A 26,435-nucleotide genomic window follows, 5' to 3' on the forward strand; every position below is an offset into this window, starting at 1 on the left:
ATTATGCCACATAATTTGCCTTTTCTTACCGCATAATTTACTCAACTCTGTTGCATAATTTGGTCCTCTCTTGCCCCATAATTCCTGTGGCCCTTTTTATACCACATAAACACACAAACAGAATCAACCATATTATGAAACTTGGGGTTCAATCACTCACCTCTCGGAGAAAGCGTCCAGTTTTCGTGTCCAGCCACAGGATCTTGTTGGCTGAAGTAGACACCAGCAAGTGGTTGAGAGGTGTGGGTGAAAAACGGAGGCTCAATGCGGAGTCTAGGCTGGTGCTTTCCAAGTCCAGTATACTTACATCAATCCTCAGCAGCTAGAAAATAAATATTTACAATTGGATCTATAGACCTGTTAAAAGTTGCTCCAGAAAGATAAGCGTTAGGGAACTGAAATCAGGAGGTAAATGGCGAATAAGAGAGTCAACTGACTTTTTATAACATATATTCAAAGCTAAATACATCTTCGACAGATTTTCAAATTATGGCACCTGTGCAGTGTTTTCCAAATAGCCATTTATGAGGATATTTAAGGTAGCTATCAGTTTTAAGATTTGTGATGAATACTGTTGTATAAATAGTACTTGTACAAAAGTAATTCCCCAAGAAGTGTCTTCTTTACAGGCTCATAGACCTTTTTTTGTATCTCTCCACACCGACGAGGACTACGTCACAGAAGCATGGCTCCGCTTGCGACTCCGCTGATGTCTCTGGAGCCATAAGAGAGCCTCGTCGGCGTGATGACGTCAGTTGCGCTCTTTTCTCCTGTGCCTTCAAGGCACACGGACGGACCAACACAAATATGTACAGTATACATAGTACACACTATTCAAACCAACACACACAGTGTAGAACAAGTTACTTACCTTGGGTAACGCTTTTTCTGGTAGATACAATATCTGCCTGTGGATTCCTCACCTTGTGAATATCCCCGTGCGTCAGCAACATTCGGAAATTCTTTTCGTAGCCTCGCGCCGACGTGGACTTGGACGTCATAGAGACACGGCCTCGCACGCGACTCCGCCGACGCCTATAATAGGCCCACGCCGGCGTGATGACATCAGTTCCGCCCTTTTTTCCGTGCCTTCAAGGCACACGGACGGACCAATGACAGTAGATATATACACAGTACATAAAGTCAAGATAACACACACAGTGTGAAGCAAATGCAGGAAAGCAATTGAAACATCTCCTTGACAACAAAATTTATATACATTACAATACTGTAAACCAGGTATAGAAGAGTGGACAACGGGGAGGTGGGTGGGTGAGGTTCCGTGACAATTGTAAGTGGTGCTTTCGACTCGCCCGAATATGGTCGAGTTTGGTATCTATGAACCGCAAATGACGAGTTTAGTGGGTGTACGCGTTTTCGCTGTGCTAACCTAAACTGTTCGTCTGTTTCGTGGGTTTCTTCATCTGTACCCACGGGTTCCATTTTAGATACGGCATCCATTTTGTTTCTTGCCCTCAAGTAGCCAGCGAACGGACACTGTCCGCTTCGTGACCCTGGGATTCCCAAACTCTTGCGGAAGACACGTGTTCCTTTGAGGGTGTCTTCTATGACGAGGGGGATGACACTGCAAGGCAGATGGCCCCGCTCGAGGCTCATCTTGCCGTACCGGTCTATTGTTGCAGCCGTGCATTCACTAGGCGCGTCTCCTTTGATCCTGCACTCGTGTTTCCGATATCACCCCCTTACACTCTTTTCAATCTGTTGATTATCTTTGTCTTCTCTTGCACCTGTTTCTGTTTTCGTCCTTAACTCGTTTACAGCCGGAATAGAATGTACCAAATGGTGGGATAATGTACTTTTACAGTTGGGAACCGGCGATGCTACTGTAATTATGTTCCGGGACTCTGAATACATGAAAGCGACCCTTTTGAACTTTATTGTGGGAACTGAGTCGTAACCTTTTGTTTGCCATATTGTTCTATGACAAAAATCTGTATAAAAGGAGCGATCCACAGTTGCAATTTGAAGCAGTCTCCTAGAACCTACACATGTTGTACTTCTTGTGACTCCTGTGTTCCCTGCAGTAAATAAACCCCGATCTTTGACGCCGAAGGAAGTGTCCCGTGTCTCTGTCATTTGTACGCCGGAACAGGTAACCCACGAAGGTTTCAGGTGTTGTCCCCTGGCACCGCTGGGTCTTAGAAAAACCCAGTCCTTCAGTTGGCGCCCAACGTGGGGCCACATCAGCGGTACCGGTCCAAAGCCCGACGATCGTGAGGAACTTCGTGTGAAATCTCCGAGGGAAGGTGCACCCCGCTTCATCGATCCTGTTGTCGAAACAAGTGGCCCGAAGACTTTTCCCGCGAAGATCCCCCACCTCCTGACGGCTGCGACGGACTGATGCCCTGACTGTCGACCTGTTTTGGCGCCTGGCGTAGACCTTTGTACAGCGAGACGATTGACGGGCCTTCCTGGTGACGCCATTGTCCTTTCAGTTAAGTATTTGTGGGTCGCTCCCAGCGTCCTTAGTTGTTGTTGGTGCTTAGTTGTTGCATGGTTCCATTGCATTTGTGGTTCTTAGTATTTTGTTCTTAGTTGTTCTATTTGACGATTGCAGTCGCCAAAAACCGAGGGTTTTGCATTTTTGCGAGGACATCGTAATCCAATAACTCTTGACGTTTGTGAAACTCGGTTAGTGTGCACGATGCCTGGCCGTAGTACTTTGTTTAGTTGCTTTAAAGGTTGTGGTACGGATTCCCGATTGGAGGACTCATGTCCGATACCTCCAGTTGGAACTACAGTCTATGAGTTATATAGTCGACATGGTGTGGGTCCTATTGCATATAATGATTGCTGGGTCCGCTACACTAAGGATTACGGTGTCCTTAGTTGGCCACCTCATGGTAGTTTCGAAACACCAATCTTGGATAATCTTGAAGCAAAATTGTTTAAAAGGAAATGTAGGCCGGCCATGTTTGATTCCTTTCGGTTATGGCGTAAAGAAGCCAAGCAGAAAGAAATCAAACAGCTTAAACGTAATAAGAGGGAAGGTATTGTTACGACGATGAGAAATGCAGAGCAGTTTCAGCGAGACAAAGAAGAGAAGGAAAAGGAAGTTTTTGATAGATTACAACGTATGACAGTGGATAAGTGTTACCCCGCTCTACCATCAAGTACTGATAAGAAGGGAGAGGAAGCGGTAGAGGACCCTTTGTTGTCCTATCTACTGAAGTCGCCACCTCCATATGCACAGGATACTACAGCGCCTGTGGTTCCCCCTGTTCCTCAACCTGTTGTTCCGGCAGCTGCTGGTCAGCCTGCCGCTGGTCCTGTTCCTGCGAATCCTCTTGTCCCTATCCCTTTACCTGCTACTACTCCTACTGCTCCACCGTCTATACCTTCTCAAGTCGTTGTTCCCGCTACTTCTGCTCTTGTGGCTACTCCTACTGCTCCTGCTGCTCCTGTATTTAGCTCTCATGTTGTTGCTCCTGTACTTTACTCCTCTTCTCCGTCTGTTCGAAGACGCATTCCTAATGCTGTTGCTAATCTTTATTCTCCTTTTGGACCGCTTCTTGGGTCTGATGATTCTGATGTTCCCCAACGACGAAGTCAGCTTCCTGGTGGTAGGGAACGTGATACATTAATCAATATGGCGCGTAATTGGATTAGGTATCCCCTTAAAAATTCCCCGCGCATAATTATTGAGACTTTCTCTCAATTCAATGTGCCAACACAGAGATTTGTGTTTGACGAAATGTGCAAATTCTTACGTGAAGCGATATCAAATGATGAGGTAAACGAGGTACCGGTCGATGTAACTGAACTTCAGCTTCAGTTCTCGAGTGGTATGATTGTGGGTAGCAATGTTCGATGTGCTATTGAACATCTTCTATCTTTTCGTCCCACTGTAATACCCCGAGCATTGTTTAAAGATGAATCTGAGGAGTGGATGGCAACGCCTGGTCAGTATCCCATGCGATAAGTTCCCCCAGTGTGGATGCCAGGTGACCCTGCTGCTAATCCCGCTATCCCGCCACACTTCCAGAGAGTTTGGATACATCTCCCATGGAAGCGATCGGAAGTCTTGCAGGTGAAACAATCTTTGCCTGACCCTCGCAAAAATCCTGCAGGGTACTATAAAGAGTTGTCCCAATTAGTGGATGCTACGATTATGAATCTTGCCGACATCGACATGTTGTTCGGCAATGTCGTACCGCAACCGGTATGGGCGAAAATACGTCACGAAGATCATGCAGCTGAATTAGGTGGTGATTGGGCGGCACTTACAGCGGCTGACGGTTTGCAGGTTGGTGGGGCTAAGCCTGAGCAGTTAATTACGGCTTTACCTCAGAGAATTATTACATTGATGAAGACACTTATGCCAGCAATGAAAGTTAACTGGGATAAACTGTCTGCCTGTAAGCAAAAGAAGGACGAGAGTGTCTCCGATTTCTTTACGAGATTTGAGGAGGCATTCATCGATCACAGTGGTCAAGATATGAGCACTGAGGGAGGTCAGAGGTTGTTTGTGGATAAATTCGTATCGAATTTGTTGCCTGAACTTAGCAACAAATTGAAAAATTCAGAGAGTTCGTGGGCCGTTTCTACCTCTGCTCAGATATTGGCTACGGCTCAATACTATGAAAATAGAGAGAAGGAGGAAAATGATTGTGCGGATAAAAAGACGAAAGATCTCAAAACAAAAGTTCTGTTACAGCAAGCGTATCCTCCGCGCTCAAATCAAAATGATTCTCAACAGCGGAATAGATCGCAATCGCAGTCCGCTAGGTCGCAGTCGCGGAATGATTCTTCTTCGCAGAGATCTATGCTTGGGTACAATCAATGTGCCTATTGTAGAGGTGAGGGTCATTTGAAATTCGATTGTCCGGTTTTGCGCGATCGAAATAATGGCAATTCATCTAGAGGAGGTCGTGGTGGTCCTCAACAGGCTTCGCGAGGTAGAGGTCGTGGTGTTACTCAGAATCAAAATAAGCGTTCTAATAACTCCTCTGATTCCAATAATTGTTTTGATCAGCGTGGTTCATCATCAGGTAGATCCGCGTAGTACCATGTGGACGATTTTTATATCGAGCAGGGTGCTGATGACGGTAACTACTAGGACAGCCACAGACAAAGAGAGGGAGTAGTATCAGTTCCGGTTGATCAGAGAGGGCCTTAAGTCTCAGTTGCCACATCAGGCGTAGTTGAGCCTTTTGTGTTGGACACTGGTGCAGCGAAAAGTTCTATCATGCATTCGAAACTCCCTGGCGCACCTTTGTCTGGCTTAACAAATGTTTCCGTTGGATTCTCTGGCGCCCCTGTTAGTAGTCCGGTTTCTAGCCCTTTGCCCCTTACAATTGGGCCTCGTGAGCTGAAAGCTCCTTTGATTTTGACTACTGGTTGTGGTGAGAATCTTTTAGGCCTGGATTTGCTGAAACGTTTGTATGCGACTTTGTATTGTTCTCTTGCGGGAGTGGAGCTTACTTTGGGTCAGAGAGTGATCTCTCCTATGTACTTGTCAACTGATAAGCTCCCACCGGAATTGTGTTCTCTTCCTAAGTCTTTGTGGGCAACAGGTCCCAATGACGTGGGCCTGCTTGACATCTCTCCTTATGTTGTTCAACTGAAATCGAATGTGCGATTGCCACGTATTCCCCAGTATCGTATCTCCCTTGATGGAGAACGAGCGTTGTTAGCGATCATCTATGACTTGATTGAGAAAGATGTTATCGAGGAGACTCGGGGAAACATGTGCAATAGTCCTGTGTTACCTATCTTGAAACGCACTGATCCATCCAAGCCTCCTGTTTACCGTTTTGTTATTGATTTACGGGAGGTGAACAAAATTGTGATTCCTCAGTTTCCTGTGGTGCCTGACATTACGGCTTTACTGACTCTGATTCCAGCCTCTGCTTCTTGGTTCTCAGTGATCGATTTGAAGAATGCTTTCTTTAGCATTCCGATTGCTGAGGAAAGCAGAGATCTATTCGGCTTCTCGTTAGGAGGTCGCAGCTTTAGGTTTAAACGCGCTCCTCAGGGCTACTGTGAAAGTCCATCGATATACAGCCAAGCCCTGAAAAGTCAACTTGATGCGTTTGTGTTACCGGCTGGTGCGGCCTTGATCCAATATGTTGATGACTTGTTGGTGGCTGCTGACACAAAAGACATTTGCAAAACTGCTACGGTGTCGCTGTTACAGCATCTCTGTGACTTACATCACAAGGTGTCACCTTCTAAACTGCAATATTGTTGTCAAGAAGTTACCTATTTAGGTCACTTATTGTCAAAGGAGGGAAGAAGGTTGACCCCAGAGAGAATTGCAGCGATCGCTCAAATGACTGTGCCAACAACTCAGAGAGATGTGCGTGCCTTTTTAGGTATCACGTCGTACTGTAAGCAATGGATTCCAAATTTTTCATTGCTAGCGAAGCCATTGGTAGCCCTCACGTGCAAGGATGTTCCAACTCCTTTGCCATGGACGGAAGAGTGTCAGAAAAGTTTTTCTGAATTGCGTGATGCGTTGTGTTCGGCTCCTGTGTTAGGTACTCCTGACTACAGTAAGCCGTTTACACTATACGTTCACGAGAGAGAGGGTTGTGCGTTAAGTGTTTTGACGCAACAATTTGGCGGTAAGCAGCGTCCATGTGCATATTTTTCCTCGACTTTGGACCCAGTAGCTAGAGCGTTGCCGAGTTGTCTAAGAGCGGCAGCGGCGGTGTCCATTCGACAATCTGCAGGATTGGTCATGGATAATATGCTTACGGTGATGGTTCCGCATGCAGTTGACACTCTCTTAAATCGTACAAAAACCCAACACTTGACGAGCGCAAGGTTGTCCGGTTACGAGTTGACGCTTTTGGCAAGTCATATTCAAATAAAGCGCTGCAATGTCTTAAACCCGGCGACGTTGTTGCCAACCAATATGGAATCAGACGAGGTACCACCACATGATTGTTATTTGCGAACTGAGGAAGAAACGAAGGGTCGTGTTGACCTAAAAAACACTCCATTGGAAGATCCCGATGGTACTTTGTATGTGGACGGTTCGTGTTTCAAGTTGCCGAATGGTGATGTGACGACTGCGTATGCTGTGGTAACGTTGAGTACGGTTGTGGAAACTGCGAGATTGAATCAGAATTCTGCGCAGGCGGCCGAATTAATTGCATTGACGAGAGCGTGTGTTTTGTCGAAAGGAAAGCGGGTGAATGTGTTTACCGACAGCCAATATGCTTTTGGCGTCGCGCATAGTTTCGGTCGATTGTAGCGAGAGAGAGGCTTTATGACATCGCATGGCACGAAGATCCAACACGGACAGCTTGTGAACGATCTTTTAGATGCACTTACATTGCCCAAGCAGGTGGCGATTATTAAATGCAGTGCGCACCGTAAGGTGACGGATGATGTTGGTCGTGGTAATGCGTTTGCTGATGAGATTGCTAAGGAGACTGCTAGAAATCTTGCAACCAGAATGTATGTGACGAGTTCGGTAAGGTGGCCTGCAGAAACTGGTATGTGTGAGGACACTGTTGAGAGCGTGAAAGCGATTCAGAATGAGGCCACAGAAACTGAAAAGACTAAGTGGAAGGAGAGCACAGGAAAGTTAGATGCGCACGGATGTTGGATTGATTTGTCGGAAAATCAGAAGTGGATGTTGCCGGATGCATATGTGCTAGCTGTTGTGACTATGGCGCACGGCTTGTCACATATTAGCGCGAAAGGTATCTGCAAGTTGCTGTCCCCTGTATGGAAGAATTATGGTATTGCTAAGTGTGCTGAGAGAGTGGTTAAGAATTGTATGGTATGTCTGATGTACAATCCTGGCAAGGGCACTCCTACCCCACCTGGTCACTTTGCTCCCCCTACATGTCCCTTTGAGGTTATCCAACTGGACTTCATCCATATGGAGCGATGTAATAACCTGAAGTACGTTTTAGTTGTGGTTTGCGCATTCTCCAGATGGATCGAAGCCTATCCTCTCAAAGATAACACTGCCCTGTCCACAGCAAAAGTCCTACTGAAGGAATACTTTCCTCGGTATGGAATGCCACGGATTGTATGGTCTGATAACGGAAGTGAGTTTGTGGGGAGTGTGATGAAGTGTGTGTGTAAGGGCCTTGGAATTACACAAAAATTCCACAGCGCCAATCATCCCCAGTCAGCAGGTTTGGTTGAAGGGTACAATGGTACTCTAAAATTAAAACTCGCAAAGATTCAGGCTACGACTGGTTTGTTGTGGCCTGATGCTTTGCCTCTGGCTCTTTTATCGACTAGGGCGACTGTGCACTCTCGAGTAGGGCTCAGCCCATATGAGATTGTGTTCGGCCGTCCTGCAAACATTTGGGGGGTTCCTAGACCCAGGTTTTTCGCAAGTCTTGAATACCCAATGTTAATTGATTATCTTCATGATCTGACTGCTAAACTGAGGTTAATTCATCAACAGGTCTTTGAAGCACTGCCGGCACAGACGGAGGGTCCTGGCCACCGGCTCCAACCGGGAGACTGGGTGGTGACCAGAAATTTTGTCCGGAAGCGAAACCTCGAGCCGAGGTTTGTGGGACCCTTCCAGGTGCTACTCGCCACGAGAACTGCAGTTCGTTTGGAGGGTCGCAAGCATTGGGTGCACGCCACCCACACCAAAAAGGTACCAATTGTTGAAAGTGAGCCCATAATTCTATCGATGCCCAGGCTGCTGGCGCAAACCGCCTCTTTGTTCCCATTCTGAATAGTTACCAAAATAAAGAGACGGGCGCTGGGAGCAGGAATCAAGAACAGAGTTTATTTCTCATGAGGAGAGCCAGTCATTTCGGACACGAAACACAGTGTCTTTCGGGAGGTGCTCTAACAAGTGAGCTTGAGACTCTTGCTTTTATACATTGCAGAACATTTGATGATACAATCAGGTCAGTATGTCGCAAAAGGAAAACATTCCTATAATCCTCGTGATGATCCTATTCCACATACATTCACAATGGGGACCCTTGACCTGCTGATAAGAGGGGAGGGCAATCATGCAGCTGAGTGTGTCGTAGGATGTGTGCGCCTGATCATGGCCCAGGGGGTGGGGTGGCTAGGCATACAATAAGGGCAGTAAATGGTATCTCCTGGCTTAGGCGATGGCCTCGGACATGTGTGGTCAGCCGAACTCGGGGGAAGGGGTCATCAAAGGAGTGGTATTCATGCCTGCGTGGACAATCGAGCGTGGAGGGAGGGTTTGTCAATAGAGGGGCATTCAGGGAAGGGAAGGAGGTGCTGGTCAGGCGCGGCCGTGACTTCTCAAGGACAGGGCATTGCGGAAGAAGAGGGTTTATGACTTGCTCATATGAGGAGAAGGAGGGGGTCAGGGTGCGTGCAGGGCCGGAGTCGCGCAGAGAGAGAGAGAAAGAGAGAGAGAGATCTTATGACCTGTACATGAGAGAACAGGGGCAGTCAGATACAACTGGGGGGGGGGGGGGCTATGTCAGCTGAGGCGAAGGATGCTTCTTCGAGAGGGAAATGAGGAAGGCCTGGGTCGAGCAGGAGGGTTACCTTTTCACATCAGGATCGCGCAAAGGGAAAGGGTTTCATGGTCTATACATGAGAGAGGGGGTGCAAGATACGCGCAGGAGGGAAGCTGGGGATTCCAATGGGTAAAAAGGCCATGGTGCCTAGAATGGCTGCACATATGCATAGGGGTACGGGTTCTTACTGGCAGGGTGATACGGTCAATAATTTACAGTATCCATGGTGCCCACAGGGAGAGGAGTGGGAAGGGAAATGAGTGCTGTCTATGTACATCGGTTTTCGGCTGATTTCATAGTCGCCCCTTTTTACATAGCAGCAATCATTTTCGCAGCTGATGGCATTACAGGTAGACAAGCATCGTTGACGAATTAGCACTTTGTCGATACTAACATGTGACGTACGATCATAGACAGTCAAGGTGATGGGAAAAACGCAGTACATAGGAAATTACTTTTTCGTTGTGTTCCGGGCAATTAAACGCACTACATAGCATAAATCTTTCTGACTTAAAAAAAATGTGACCAATGAACAGTTTTGACCAGATAGTTGAGAGCGGAACTCAGTTCAATACACAAGATCTCTTCGTCACAGTGTCTTTTATCAGGGAGCCATCACTGGTAGGCTCTAATCCGGGCACTTTCGTTGGCACTGTTGAGCACCGGCGGTGGAGCTATAGGTCCAGCTCGGTTCGATCCTTACGCGTTGCAGGGTGCGGTCAGTCCTCTGCTGTTAGACCACAGTCCTGTTCCCTAGACAGTCCGTTGGCGGCGCCTTATGCTCGGCACCTATAGTTCTGTGGCAACACCCTCTTCCCATATAATTGCAGCTTTTTCCTTTGGCAGAAAGTCACGTGGGAAGGTGGGTGGATGTGGTTCAAATAGTCAATAGGAGAAAGAGCGAGCGGAGTTGGGTCAGAGTTCCTGGGACACACAAAAGGGACCAAGGGAGCAAAGGATAACAAGCAGGCAGGCCCATCAATCGGGCCCAAAGAAGGCAGACGGAGACTCCAGGCACACGTGGGTTAGCAGTCGGAGGGCTTCGAGGCGGCCCGTCATTTTTCATTTTCCACGTTGAAATTGCGGTCTCGTCCCGTGCCTTGTCGCTCTGCGGCTCCACTTCTGGTCGATGTCATACGTGTCCCAAGGTCTGCAGTCAGGCTGAACGTCACATCTGACCCATCTCCTCCGGTGATTGTGAATCTTTGAATGGGTACAAGACAAGGTTTTAGAGAAATGGCAGAAGAAGACATCTACGCATATGAATTCCTCCCTCAATCCTCCGCATTTGAGTTCTTATGCTCATCGGTCACAGCCAGAGGTCTATTACCAAGTAGTGCATGTATCAGCATTCCTAGTTTATGGCAGGTTTATTCATTGTCCTATTTATAACTCACATGAGGATAAATGACATTTCCATCAACTGTGCGTCACATCATATTCAATATTACAGAGCATTTCCTTTCAGGAACAATCATATTTTCAGACAGGGCGGGGGTGCTATCATCGAGAGTCGGGCAAAACAACATTTCCTCAAGGGTCAACAGCTACTCATGGGCATTATGTTTATACCCGGGACAGCAGAAGTTGTTCTATCAAAAATGGGGCAGGGATGCTTCGGGCGCTTGCGCTTGGGTGCAAAGGGGGTGGGACAATCTGGGTATTGGGTGTCAGTCTAGACGTTGGCGCTCGTTTCTGAAGAACAGACATAGGATGCCATTGACATACAGTTCCCCTATAAATGGCCAGATTTGGGGGACTTTAGTCGTCTTACCTGTCCTTTCTATCTCGGCCAATTCAAGTTCATTCATTTTACAGAAAGGAGAGGCAGTAACATGGCGAGAGATGTTCATTTTAGTTTCGGTCAATTTCGCTGAACACCTTTGCGTTCAAATATGTATCAAATCAGACTGGTGCCGGTGGGGCACAATTTTACCAAAAGAGGGAGAAACAAATAGGGAGACTCTCATAGAGAGCGAGAGTCGTCCGCAATCTAAACGAGCCATTTGGTACACGTATGGCATGTAAGGAGAGACAGAGAGAGATAGAGAAAGAGATAAAAAGGAGCGGAGAGAGAGAGAGAGATAGGGAGAGAGAGAGACGTGTACGAAAATAGGTCATTTAGTGCGCTCACAACACAGAACGGCAAAGGTCAGGTGACCTATGGATACAGACAGAGGGGAGACATAAATTCGTACGTTACATACACACAAACTCAGACAGGGAAGACAGCACATATATTACGCATGTACGAGACATTCACGACAAGACAGGAAACAAGTGTTAGTCTACAAGATCTGTTTTTATATTTTCTGCATATCGTTACTATCCTATTTATCTACGTGCTTAGCTCTTTCTGCCCTTCCCCCCTTTCCCTTCTCGCGTGTCATGCCTGCGAGCGTTCCCAATTACCAATACTCACACCTCGGTTGGTCGATCAGAAATTAACCTGGTTGCGCTAGTTACCCATGGTTGGATCTTAAACCATTTTTCAGTTCCTTCCTTTGGTGGAAAGTTCTCCAGGCTGAGGTAACGGCAAGTATTGATCGGGAAAACAGTCGGACAGCTTGGCTATATCTGCAAGAGTGTGAGAAAGGGGGCAGTGCATTTTGAACATCGGCAACATTTTCTAACTTCCTAGGCGGGTGGTGCCGTGGCAACCCTTACCCGTACAATTTTTCTTTGTCCTTTCCCTACCTAGTCAAAACGTCCAGTCATTTCATTTAACGCGTCGTTTCTAGTCAATTTTATTTTTGTCATTCAGTACTTGTCCAGTCTCTATGTCAGTCCATCCTCCCGTTGCTATGCTCTAAGGAGGAACAGTCATGTTTAAGCCTACGTCCTTTTAAAAAAACTTTTATTTGTCCTAAGGACCATGCTCATTTTCCCTTTTTCCCCCTCTCATCGGCGGTTCGGTCGTCGTCCATCCATACATCAGCCAGTGTTCCGACGTGACCTGCAGAAGGGAGGAGAAAGAAGGGGTGGGGGGCAACATTCAAAAACCTCATCAACGTGCAGTAATCCGGAAATGCTTTACCTACCACATACTCGACCTATTTCCACGTAGTGCATTTCCCTACCATCACGGCGTTTAAGCCCAGATGGACCAGAAAGGTCAGACAGATAATCATTGACGATCTGTGCGACATGAGCTACTTGGTCGTAACCCCTTTCCATCGGGTACAAGGGTGGCGGTCAGGTGGCATTCCTGTGGTGTCGTTTTAGGGCTTCTAAAGCACTTTTCCGGCTGCCTGTGACACACAGTGTGGCTGCTGAATATCGGGTCCTTTTTAACCCCTTACCTTCATCATACTTTCTCGTCGCTCATAGTAGTAATATATTCAAAACTCATTAATGCAACCGCTACAACTATGCTTTCGTTTTCAAAATACCTTTAATAAAAAGGGTTGACACATAAATACAGGCCTACAACCCGGTGGGCTAGCCACGGAGCAGATTGGAACTGTACATGGGAAGAACGAAGCTGGTGGCAGTTCATTGCATAAAGTGCGGCAGTGCAATAAAATCATATTAAACTCCCCTACAGAGCAAGCATGATGCATGTCAGTAATTCATCTTTAATAAATTCATAAATACATTATCAAATGTTCATTCATTACCTTAAATTACACCAATTCATTCTTCAACTCATAATCGGTACCCACCCTTAAGTCAATTCATTGTCCAAGCACATACTCAATATCCTTCATATCTACTTTCATTATCCAAACGTTATATATATCTCGGGGTAAAAAGCTTGCGCAATCAGGGTGCAACAAAGTTCATTAAAAACGTCTCATTTTGGGTCGGCGCCATTTTGGGTGGGGTCAGGCAAGTTCTAGCACAGTCAGAGTGTCTCTAGTCTCGCAAGGTTGGCCCAGAACTTTCCATTGGCAGTTCAGAAAGTCTCGTGCAATGTGGTTAACAGTCTAACAAATATGGACCATGAGTCAAAGAGTGGGAAGGGCGGCAACAATTTTCCTACCGGGTCATTCTGGTGTTCCTCCGGAACTGAACAAGCCTGTGACGTGGCGGCATCTTAGCCATTTCCGATCCGAGTCTGGTGCCGGCAGGAGTAGCACCGATGTCGTGGTTCCCAGCGAAGGGAGCGGGGGCACCCATGCAGAGGGTCGGGGGCCCCCGGCTCTTATAGAATCTTCAAGGTCGAGGAGAGGCGATATGGAGCGGGTGCCCGTCCTGGGCAGAAGACCTCTTTTTGATGTTGACCCTCTTTAAGCAAAGAGTGTTGGGGGTGTCGCTGGAAGCCTCCACCTGGAGGGAGGTGGGGGAGGGTCGTTCGCGCCACCTCCCCCTTCCAGCGACCCCGTGCCGTTCTCCGGCTCCATCGTTTTCGACATTGGCCGTGCCAGCCATTGATGATGGGGGGGGGGGGTGGTCGGCGGCTGAGGCAAGACAGCCCCCCCCCTTCCCTTGGCGACATGTGGCGGGACTACCTTCAACTCTCCAGGGAGCGTGGAATGTGGCGGGACCGCCTGCACCTATGCAGGCGGCGGCAGGCGGCGAATTTGGCATCTGGCGGGACTACTTGATTTGCCGCCGTCCTTGCCTTGGCTTCGGCTCTGGACCAGCAGGCGATGGCATGCGGCGAATTTGAAATGTGGCGGGACTACTTGATTCGCCGCCGTTCTCGCCTTGGCGTCGGCCTTCGGCAAAAGCCGGATCGGGTGAGAGAGAGGGGTGGTCGGTGGCCAAGGCAAGACAGCCCCCTCTCTCCCCGCGGCCTGCAGGGCGGCAGAAGGGAGAAGACGGAGAGGTCCTTGTCATCCTTTGGACCGCCTGCCCAACGTCATCTCCTCCTGACCGTGGCCAGGCGAGTCCCTCGTGCCTCCAGGCCTCGCCTTCCGGATGGGCGTAACCGCGGACCTGTTGCACTTCGGGAGCTTCCGGAACAGGGGTAGGTACCTATTGAGTTGTTTCTATTTCATGTGGCCGTTATTTGGGCGGGGCGGGCAATGAGGCAGACATGTTGGGAACAGGAACAGGCAGTGAAGCCTAGCTACCTCGTGGCTATGTTCTGCTATCGAATCTTTTCGCCATTTTACATTTCTTATTACGAATTATTTCTAATGTTTCTTATTTTTGGTGAAGTCAAAAGCTCATCAGGGGGTTACTGACTTAGCCTGATTTCTTTTTATTTTTCTTTCTCTTCCTTAGCGTGTTTCGAGCTAAAGCTTTCTGTTAGTAGGGAACGGTGATCACTTCATATTTTTATGTGTCCTTTTCACTAGGGGGGTACATCTGGACGGACCAGACGAGTCCCCTCCAACAAATGGTCCGGGGTGGAACGAGATTATCGATCAAAAGGGGAACATATATTCCTTCATTAGGGTATCATCCTGGACAGACCGAGCGATGTACTTCCACTTACTAGGGTAGCCTCCTGGACGGACCAGTCGGTCTATTTCTATTAAATGGCCCATGAGTAGAGAGCATATGTCCTCCATAAGAGTAGTCTCCTGGGCGGACCATGCGAGCTACCCCACAATAACCAACCAGTGGGGAGTGGGTAGGACTGACGAATTCACAAAGGGGCATAACCTACCCTTTTCTACTTGCAAAGACTAGACAGAGTGTTTCTATTTCACGTTGTTTGCAAATAAAAAATACCTCAAACGAAACAATTCCTGGAACAACAATGTCCAGGCAACCAACCAATCAGTGGGGAGAAAAACAGGCATGACGGATTACAACGGGGACAAATGTCTGCATTACCTGCCCTTCGCTATCCAAAAAGGAAGACAGAATATTTCTACTCGTCTCAGTTTGTAGACAGGGAAGATCTCAAAGAGCAACAATCGATTATTAATCGACTTCAAACAATCAGTGGGGAGAAAAGTAGGCATGACGGATTACAACGGGGACAAAAGTCTGCATTACCTACCCTTCTCTATCTGCAAAGAGGGACGACGTTCCTATTCGCCGCTGTTTGCAAACAGAGAATGTCTCGTTCTCAAAAGAGAACCAATATGTCAAGTAGCCCTCAAAGCTAAATGAACCAATACCAACCAATACAATATCAGTATACAAATACCGATTTCAATACAATCAATCAATCAATCAGGTGGATAGAACCACCCTACCAATCAGGCGTAAAAACACCCTACTTAATCTTACCCGGACCGGACCATACGGACAGTTCTTCGACTCCCTCCTCCAGCGCCCGATCGTTCTCTTACTCCATGTAGCATTCCTGTGGGATTCCAGTCAGGACAATAGGTCCCTCAAGAGAGGTCCGTTCAGAATTGGTGAAGTTCTGTCGATCGGCAGCCGGGCTAGGGCCCTCTCAAGGCAGGTATACTCCGATCATTTTAGACGTTCACTTCTTCGTTTGGATCTCTCTTACCGAACCCTATGTCACTGATGGGCCCCACGTTGGGCGCCAATTGTTGAAAGTGAGCCCATAATTCTATCGATGCCCAGGCTGCTGGCGCAAACCGCCTCTTTGTTCCCATTCTGAATAGTTACCAAAATAAAGAGACGGGCGCTGGGAGCAGGAATCAAGAACAGAGTTTATTTCTCATGAGGAGAGCCAGTCATTTCGGACACGAAACACAGTGTCTTTCGGGAGGTGCTCTAACAAGTGAGCTTGAGACTCTTGCTTTTATACATTGCAGAACATTTGATGATACAATCAGGTCAGTATGTCGCAAAAGGAAAACATTCCTATAATCCTCGTGATGATCCTATTCCACATACATTCACAATGGGGACCCTTGACCTGCTGATAAGAGGGGAGGGCAATCATGCAGCTGAGTGTGTCGTAGGATGTGTGCGCCTGATCATGGCCCAGGGGGTGGGGTGGCTAGGCATACAATAAGGGCAGTAAATGGTATCTCCTGGCTTAGGCGATGGCCTCGGACATGTGTGGTCAGCCGAACTCGGGGGAAGGGGTCATCAAAGGAGTGGTATTCATGCCTGCGTGGACAATCGAGCGTGGAGGGAGGGTTTGTCAATAGAGGGGCATTCAGGGAAGGGAAGGAGGTGCTGGTCAGGCGCGGCCGTGACTTCTCAAGGACAGGGCTTTGCGGAAGAAGAGGGTTTATGACTTGCTCATATGAGGAGAAGGAGGGGGTCAGGGTGCGTGCAGGGCCGGAGTCGCGCAGAGAGAGAGAGAAAGAGAGAGAGAGATCTTATGACCTGTACATGAGAGAACAGGGGCAGTCAGATACAACTGGGGGGGGGGCTATGTCAGCTGAGGCGAAGGATGCTTCTTCGAGAGGGAAATGAGGAAGGCCTGGGTCGAGCAGGAGGGTTACCTTTTCACATCAGGATCGCGCAAAGGGAAAGGGTTTCATGGTCTATACATGAGAGAGGGGGTGCAAGATACGCGCAGGAGGGAAGCTGGGGATTCCAATGGGTAAAAAGGCCATGGTGCCTAGAATGGCTGCACATATGCATAGGGGTACGGGTTCTTACTGGCAGGGTGATACGGTCAATAATTTACAGTATCCATGGTGCCCACAGGGAGAGGAGTGGGAAGGGAAATGAGTGCTGTCTATGTACATCGGTTTTCGGCTGATTTCACACAATACCTTTACCAGCGGACTCGTGGGTGAGGACTGGCATCGCCGCATCAGAGACAGAAGCTCTGCCGAACTTTGTGCCGTTCAGTGACGCTCAGCCCGTGGGAGACACTTCAGTGCAATCAGATAACTTTGTTGAACCTTTGCCATTGGAGAATACAAGACTTGAACTATCGTCTGACCGACAGGACTCTGTTCCACAATCTGATCAATTATTTGAAGAACAGACTCGTCCTGGAAGAAGCAGATATTTTCTTCGTTCCAATACCAGAGACTAATAAAATATTTTTGTTTTTTTTCCCCTTTTTGAAAATTCACGTTACCCCCCATTATCATCTTGAACATTTTTGAACAATTGTGGTTTCTGTTAATTTCTGAGTTCTTTTCCACGTGTGTGTTTTTCCACAGCTAGGAGATTTTGTATATATTGTTTGATTAAAAGAACCTTACATCCGGGTTGACCGTAGGGCCGTGCAGGTACTTCCTTCTGTTTAGCAGGGTCCTGACACTAGGTCGGAGGCCATCAATTCCTAGGAACTCCTGGGGATTGATAATCGCTACTCAGAACGAAGTGCGTCAAGAACGTTGCAGACGTTTTTTTTTAGAGGATGAAATTCTCAAAGTTGTCGGAAGTGGAGAAGACTTGTGCGCACAGATCGGTATTGTATAGGGTTGTACGAACTAAATGCTTTCTGTTTCAGGTGTTCCTGCTGTTCTTGACGGTTTCCATGTTATTGGTGGGTGGAGTATATTATGGAATACAATCATTATTGCCTTCTGCTTCACCTACTTCTTCCTCTGAACCAAAACCTACTCCCACTGTTTCTCCACATTCTTTTCACCCTCTACCTCAACACGAACAGGTTAGACGTGCGGAATTCATGAATAACTCCTTTGTCCAGCTTCTTCATCAACATCAGTTGGTGATGAATACTACCAACTGTTGGGTGTGTGGTTTAATGCCACATACCATGGATAGGGGAATTCCGTACTTGGTCCTTCCTTACAGTTCCCAGGGTTCAGCTCGAGCATTCCAAACAATGTTTCGTAGCGCACTAGATTCCTACCCCCATCGAGAGCCCGCACTGCAGATCATGGTCCTGGCCCGTACCACAAGCCTTTGGCAAGAGCAATTGCCGATTTAGATAGGGATATCTTCGACGCATCGCTTATCCCAGAGGAAGAGGTGCGGGCATACAGAGATCTGAGTGAGGCTGAGTATAGCATGTCAGTGGGTGATCGGCAGCTTAAAAGCTCGTCTCCGATCTGGATCGTACCCCATCTCGGTAACTTCTGTTTGAAAGGTCTTGGCCGAAGTCCGCGAGCTCAGCTCGGGAGGAGTGCCTTTACTGAAACATATGTTTTACCGACGGCCTCTTCCCCTGTTCTTCTGACTGCCAAGGGTACATACTTTGTTTGTTACGACCGCGCATATACATGGTTGCCTCGTGATTTCTCAGGCACATGTTATATTGCGAATCTGTTGCCGCCGACCTTTACTGTTGGGTCGGATTATCACAAGACCAGAGTTGTGAGAGGCGTGATTAGCGAAGAGGACACTGCCGGTCAAGAAGCAGGAGACTTCTTTAAGGGTTTCTTGCCGTTTTGGGGACCTATGATCAATAGTAGGAACCTGAGACAGTTGACTCGAGTGGTGGAATCGACCGCTAATATCACTGCAAGTGCCCTTGGTAACATTACAGCAGAGCTTCAGGCTGACAGGCTTATGACGTTACAAAACAGGATGGTTTTAGACGTTGTCCTTGCAGATAGAGGTGGAGTATGTAAGGTGATCCATTCGAGTTGCTGCATTTTCATTCCTGATAACGCTCCAACTGTCTATCAAGCCATCTCGAAGTTGCATAAGATCTCCGAGTCCATACACGTGGACGTAGGTGATTGGACGCTACTAGGATGGTTTTGGGGCCTGATGTCGACGTGGGGTTGGAAGATTCTGATGATCATTGGGGTTGTTGTAGCATTTCTATTCACGTGTTGTCTTTGTGTGCAGTGTGGTCCTGCCTTATGTGGCCTCTGTGCTACGACGTGTATAAGACGGCCACCTGTTACCAAGGAAGCACTGATGGATAGAATAATGTTGCAGCAACATCTGGATGGTCTGATGAATATCGAGATCGATTCCGATATCGACTAGTGCTTGCCTACATGAGGGCAAAAGGAGCGTCTGAGGTTCCGTGACAATTGTAAGTGGTGCTTTCGACTCGCCCGAATATGGTCGAGTTTGGTATCTATGAACCGCAAATGACGAGTTTAGTGGGTGTACGCGTTTTCGCTGTGCTAACCTAAACTGTTCGTCTGTTTCGTGGGTTTCTTCATCTGTACCCACGGGTTCCATTTTAGATACGGCATCCATTTTGTTTCTTGCCCTCAAGTAGCCAGCGAACGGACACTGTCCGCTTCGTGACCCTGGGATTCCCAAACTCTTGCGGAAGACACGTGTTCCTTTGAGGGTGTCTTCTATGACGAGGGGGATGACACTGCAAGGCAGATGGCCCCGCTCGAGGCTCATCTTGCCGTACCGGTCTATTGTTGCAGCCGTGCATTCATTAGGCGCGTCTCCTTTGATCCTGCAATCGTGTTTCCGATATCACCCCCTTACACTCTTTTCAATCTGTTGATTATCTTTGTCTTCTCTTGCACCTGTTTCTGTTTTCGTCCTTAACTCGTTTACAGCCGGAATAGAATGTACCAAATGGTGGGATAATGTACTTTTACAGTTGGGAACCGGCGATGCTACTGTAATTATGTTCCGGGACTCTGAATACATGAAAGCGACCCTTTTGAACTTTATTGTGGGAACTGAGTCGTAACCTTTTGTTTGCCATATTGTTCTATGACAAAAATCTGTATAAAAGGAGCGATCCACAGTTGCAATTTGAAGCAGTCTCCTAGAACCTACACATGTTGTACTTCTTGTGACTTCTGTGTTCCCTGCAGTAAATAAACCCCGATCTTTGACGCCGAAGGAAGTGTCCCGTGTCTCTGTCATTTGTACGCCGGAACAGGTAACCCATGAAGGTTTCAGGTGTTGTCCCCTGGCACCGCTGGGTCTTAGAAAAACCCAGTCCTTCATGGGTCAGTGAGGAATCCACAGGCAGATATTGTATCTACCAGAAAAAGCGTTACTGAAGGTAAGTAACTTGTTCTTCTGATAGATACATCTGTCGTGTGGATTCCTCACCTTGTGAATAGAGTCCCACAGCAGTCCCCACTCCCGGAGGAGGGAGTCCACTCTTCTAAACCAGGAAATCATGGAGGACAGAGCGACCGTCCCTCCTCACTTCGGAATCCAAGCAGTAATGCTTCGCGAAAGTGTGGAGGGAAGACCAAGTTGCCGCCCTACAAATATCCTCCACAGGAACACCTCTAGCTAAAGCTGAGGTAGAAGATTTAGCTCTAGTAGAATGAGCCCTTATACCCTCAGGAGGCTCCTTACCGGCCAAAGAGTAGCAGATCTTAATACAGAGGACGATCCATCTTGACAACGTCCTCTTATGGACAGCTCTTCCTCTCTTGCAGCCAGCAAACCCAATGAAGAGCTGGTCCTATAAACGACAGTCTTTAGTTCTGTCCAGGTAAAAGGACACCTCCCTCTTGGGGTCCAGACGGTGTAATCTCTCCTCCTCCTTGATAAGGCTGGACATCCTTAGAAGGTGTACCAGAGCCTGAAGGTAACTCCCGCTCAGGAGAGAAATCCAGGCTACAGCGTCAGCCAGATCCTCAAAACAGTCCTCATCCAATTCACCTTCCTCCAAATCTGGATGTGACTCCATATACATCCTTTCTTCATAAAGGCGCTATGCCTCCCTTCTGGACCTCACCTTCACACGCCTCGCAGCCGAATCCACCAACGGCTCCGACGGAGTCGGGAACGACGTCGGCAACAAATCCGAAGGCTCAGCGGGATGCTCTCGAGGTCGCTCAGGAGCGGGCGACGCCGGAACCGGCGTCGATGACTTCGGCGGAGCCGGAAACTGCCAATGCGGCGTCGGAGCCGGCATATAAGGCATAATTGGAGCAGGAGGATAGGACTGAGGGACTCCAAGATTGAAAGCCAGAGGACCCATGGGACCTGAAGGTGCGCCAGAGGGGTACCATGCCCTTGAAAAGACGCCATACATAGCGTTCAGAAACGCCGATGGGTCCTGGCCTGGGGTTGGAGAGGGTGGCTGTAAACCCCCAGGCTGGTCTTGAGGAGGGATTGTATTCGGCTCTTCGGCAGGCGTAAAACCCACATCCACCTGAACCTCTTCTTGATCTCGGGCCGGGGACAGCGCCGGAGACGGATTCGAAGCCGGAGTCGGGGACTGCACCAGCGACTCCGAAGGCGAGGCCTCACCTTCTGGTTCCGAGACTTCCAGCGTAACCACCTTAGAACGCACCTTCTTCAGCGACCTCGACCTCGACCGGAAAGATGTCGGGATTCATGCCTCCTCTTTTTATGTTTCCTCTTCGACTTCGAAGCATGGTCTGAAGCGGACCTCGAAGACGACCCCTCTCGAGATCCGGATCTTGACTTCGATCTCGACTGCGCCCTTCGAGAACAAGACCTCGAAGATTTTCCTTTTCCAGCCTTCAGCTTTGCCAACAGGAGGTTGGTCTCTCTTTCCCCAGGGCCTTCGGGTTCATCTTCCGACATGAGGAACAACCATCCACATCGTGGTCAGAACTTAAACACCAGATGCAGTCATCGTGCGGGTCGGTAATAGACATCATTTTACCGCACTCGCTGCAGGGCTTGAAGCCGGTCTTCTTTGTAGACATCGTCAAAGAGACAGGATACAGAGAAGCAGAAAATGGTAACAAAAAGGCAACAAAGTACCAGTTGGCTACTGAGATTCCCGATAACCGTTAGCGTCGCCGACGCGGAAAAAAGGGAACTGATGTAATCACGCCGGCGTGGCCCTATTATAGGCGTCGGTGACGTCAGCGTAGTCGCGTGCGAGGCCGCGTCTCTATGACGTCCAAGTCCACATCGGCGCGAGGCTACGAAAAGAATTTCCGAAAGTTGCTGACGCAAGGGGATATTCACAAGGTGAGGAATCCACACGGCAGATGTATCTATCAGAAAAAACAATGCAGTAAAGCAAAAAGAATAAAACACTTCCATTGAAAGCAACAGATAGAAAACATCAACATTGTAGGTATACAAGGGTGGACAGCAGGGAGGCGGGTGGGTCAGTGAGGAATCCACAGGCAGATACTGTATCCACCAGAAAAAGCGTTACCGAAGGTAAGTAACTTGTTCTTCTGATGGATACATCTGCCAGTGGATTCCTCACCTTGTGAATAGAGTCCCACAACAGTCTCCACTCCCAGAGGAGGGTGTTCACCCTTCTATACTAAAAAGTCCTGCAGAACAGAACGCGCAAAGTGACCGTCCTTGCTCACCTCGGAATCTAAGCAGTAATTCTTCACGAAGGTGTGGAGGGAGGCCCAAGTTGCCGCTCCAAAAATGTCCTCCACAGGAACACCTCTAGACAAGGCAGATGCCAAAGACTTTGCTCTAGTAGAATGAGCCTATACCCTCTGGAGGATCCTTACCGGCCAAAGAGTAACAGATCTTGATACACAAGATAATCCATCTGGAAAGTGCGTGCTTGTGCACCGCTCTGCCTTTCCTGCAGCCAGCCAAGCCCACGAAGAGCTGGTCATCCACACAATAGTCTCTGGTCCTAGTGAGGTAAAAACTCACCGCCCTTTTAGGGTCCAAGAGGTGAAGCCGCTTCTCCTCCTTGGAAGGGTGAGGGGAGGATAGAAAGAAGGAAGGGTAATGGACTGTCCCAGATGGAAAGGGGTTACCACCTTAGGCAGAAAAGCAGCCCTGGTCCTGAGAATCATTCTATCAGCATGAATAGTCAGGAATGGGGGGTTTGAACTCAGAGCTTGAAGCTCACTTACCCTCCTTACCTAGGTAATGGCAACAGGAAATACTGTTTTAAAAGACAAAAGTCTCAAGGGATACTTGTGCTCAAAGAGAGAACCCATCAAGTAGGTTAAGACAAGATTTAAGTCCCATTGAGGCACAATAAATGGAGTGGGCGGAAATTTGTTGGTAAGGCCCTTAATGAACCTTAACACAATGGGTGATTTAAGCAAAGACGGCTGGTCCGGCAAGCAAAGGAATGCCGACAAAGCCGATAAATAGCCCTTCGCAGTAGCCATAGCAAAGCCCTGCTGGGCTAGAGAAAGAGCAAATGGAAGGATGTTGGATAAACGAGCCCTCAAAGGGTCAATAGACTTCTCCCCACACAAATGAACAAATCTGGACCACCTATAGGAATAGATAGACTTGGTGGAAAGACGTCTGGTAGACAAAATAACGTCCACCACGTCAGGCGGGAGATAAAAATTATTCTGGTTGCCCTGTTCAATCTCCAGGCATGAAGGTGTAAGCTCTGGAGGTGGGGGTGTAGAACCTGCCCCTGCGACTGCGAGAGGAGGTCTGCCCTGAGAGGGAGACGGAGCGGAGGGCACGAGGAAAGGTGGAGAAGATCTGTATACCACACCCTTCTTGGCCAATCCGGGGAGATCAATATGACTTAGGCCTGGTCTTCCTCAGAACCCGAAGAATCAAGGATATGGGAGGAAACGCGTAAAGGAGTTGTGAGTCCCAACTCAACTGAAACGTGTCCCCCAAACCTCCCTGCATCGGATACTGGAGACTGCAGAATGACGGGCAGTGAGGGTTCTCGCGAGTGGCAAACAGGTCCACTCAAGGAGTTCCCCATGTCCGAAAGACGTGACGAACCACCTCCGGATGAAGCCTACACTCTTGGTTGTCAGAGAAAGAATTGCTGACTGAGACTGTCTGCACGCACGTTGAGAACTCTGGCCAGATGATTTGCCATTAGGCAAATCTGATGGTCCTGAACCCAGGACCAGAGACTCAGAGCCTCCCTGCAGAGACAATGCAACCCCACTCCTCCCTGCTTATTGACATACCACATCGCTGTAATGTTGTCCGTCAGGACTTGAACCCACTGACCGCGAAGGGAGGAAGGCCTTGAGCGCCAAACGTATCGCCCGCAACTCCAAAAGGTTGATGTGAAGCAACCTTTCCTCCGGAGACCAAAGACCCTTGATCTCCAGGTCCCCCAGATGAGCACCCCACCCTAAAGTGGATGCATCAGTTATCACTGAGGCCACCGATGGATGCAGATAGAAAGGCTTTCCTTGAGACAGATTGCCCTCCATGCTCCACCTAGACAGATCTGCTGCAGCTTCTCTGGAGATCCTCACAGACTCCCTGAGATCTCCGTTGTGTTGATACCACTGACTGTGGTGGCACCACTGTAGCGCCCTCGTGTGCCAGCATGCATGGTTGACCAACAGAATGCAGGAAGCAAAAAGACCGAGCAGGCAAAGGACCTTCAGGACTGGAACGACCGCTCCATTGTAAAACAAAGGAATCATTTCCTTAATGTCGAGAATCCTTTGTTGAGGAGGGAATGCTCGACACACAGTAGTGTCCAGTACAGCCCCTATGAACAGGTTGCACTGTGAGGGCACCAGGTCAGCCAGTCATCCAGATAGGGGAAAACTGGAATCCCCGATCTCCTGAGATGGGCTGTCACCACCGCCATCACCTTGGTGAAGACTCGAGGTGCAGTAGTAAGTCCAAATGGGAGAACCGCAAACTGATAATGTTGCGATCCTACCATAAAACGGAGATACTACCTGTGTGACTTCAGGATCGGGATATGAAAATAAGCATCCTGCAAGTCGATCAACATCATCCAATCATCCTGTTGCAGCGCTTGAAGAACCTGCGCAAGGGTGAGCATCTTGAACTTCTCCTGCTTCAGAAAAAGGTTCAAGATCCTGAGATTCAGGATTGGACGTAATCTGCCATCCTTCTTGGGAATCAGGAAATACCGGGAGTAGCATCCCTGACCCCTTTCCTGCTCTGGACCACCTCTATTGCACCTTTTTTCAGCAAAGTTAGGACTTCCTCCTGCAGGAGAAGAAGGTGGTCCTCCGAGCAAGGCCCCTGGCAAGGAGGATAATTTGGAGGGACTTCCCAAAAGGGAAGAGCATACCCATTCTCTACAAGATTGAGAACCCAAAGGTCTGTAGTGACCGATTCCCAATCTTGCAGAAAATGAGTAATCCGACCCCCACAGGACCAACATGATCCAGAATGGTGGATCTAGGGTTGCTTTGCTGTGGCCAGGGGGGGGGGAGGTTGGGGGGGGGTAGCAGAGGAGGAGGATCAGGGCTGACTACCTCGCGGACGACCTCTGTTCTTGCCCCTGTGGGACTTGTATAAGGTGTTTTGCTGGTGCTGTTGCTGCTGCTGAGACTGTCTGTAGGTCCGAAAGGACGACCTCCCAAAACCTCTGTACTTCCTGTACAAGGAACCTCTAGGCTGAGCCTGTAGGCCCAGAGACTTGGCTGTGGCTTTACTGTCCTTAAACCTTTCCAGGGCTGCATTCGCTTTCTTTCCAAACAGCCCAGAACCATCAAAGGGGAGGTCCAAAAGTGGTACCTGTACATCTGGGGAGAACTCTGATGATTTAAGCCAGGCACTTCTTCTTGTGGGAACAGAAGACCCCATGATCCTGGCAACAGAGTCGGCGGTGTCTAGACCACTTTGAATCCCCTGACGAGCAGCCGCTTGAGTGTCGGACAAGACCTCATTAAAATTCTGTCTGTCCTCCTCAGACAATTTAGGGACAAGTTGTTTCGCAGAGTCCATTAGGGCATGGATGTAACGACCCAAAAGACAGGTGGCATTTTTGGACTTTAGGGACATATTTGCCGACGAAAACACCTTTTTTGCAGACTGGTCAAGTTTCTTCGACTCCCTATCACCAGGAACTTGAGGAAAAGCCCCAGAAGATCATTTGGAACAGGCAGCTTGAACTACCAGGCTCTCAGGAGAAGGATGGGATGTTAAAAAGTCTGGTCCCCTGGAGCCGCCCTGTATCTCCTGGCAACAGATTTATAAACGGCCGGAGCCGAAAAGGGCTTACGCCAAACCTCCATTACAGGCTCAGTGGAGGCATCATTGAATGGCAGCAAAGGCTCTACCACAGTTGAAGGCGAATTAAGTACTTCTGTCAAGATATTTGACTTAAATTCAGTCGTGGGGAGCTGGAGGTCTAAAAGTTCAGCTGCCTTCCTTATTACTGTGTGGTAAGGGACCACATCCTTTGAAGGAGCATAAGATGGAGGTGAAAGCTCCCATTCTGGAGGCGCATCAAGGCCACTTGCCTCCCTCAATTCTTCAAAATAGTCATCCGACTCTTAAATCTCACCTTCTTTCATTTCTTACAAACAATACCTCTGCTCTTCTAGGCCCTCTGAGCTACTCTCCTAGATCTCATTCTCAGTACCGGCGTCAGTGGAGCCGGACACGACTCAGACGGATCCAGAGCCGGCGTCGAACACGGATCCGTAGGCACAG

The 26,435-nt window shown here is 48.5% G+C and overlaps 1 protein-coding gene across 1 annotated transcript in view; it reads right to left on the reverse strand.

Annotated features, from left to right (window-relative positions):
• Positions 1-26,435, reverse strand: part of WDR90 (WD repeat domain 90) — a 1,374,469-nt gene that overhangs the window by 709,220 nt on the left and 638,814 nt on the right. The window contains exon 23 of the mRNA XM_086941318.1: positions 161-322. Coding sequence (XP_086797444.1) covers positions 161-322 — 162 coding nt within the window. The remainder of the gene's footprint in view (positions 1-160; positions 323-26,435) is intronic.

The sequence above is a fragment of the Lissotriton vulgaris genome, chromosome 10 (genome assembly GCF_964263255.1).
Source record: "Lissotriton vulgaris chromosome 10, aLisVul1.2, whole genome shotgun sequence".
Lineage (NCBI taxonomy): Eukaryota > Metazoa > Chordata > Amphibia > Caudata > Salamandridae > Lissotriton > Lissotriton vulgaris.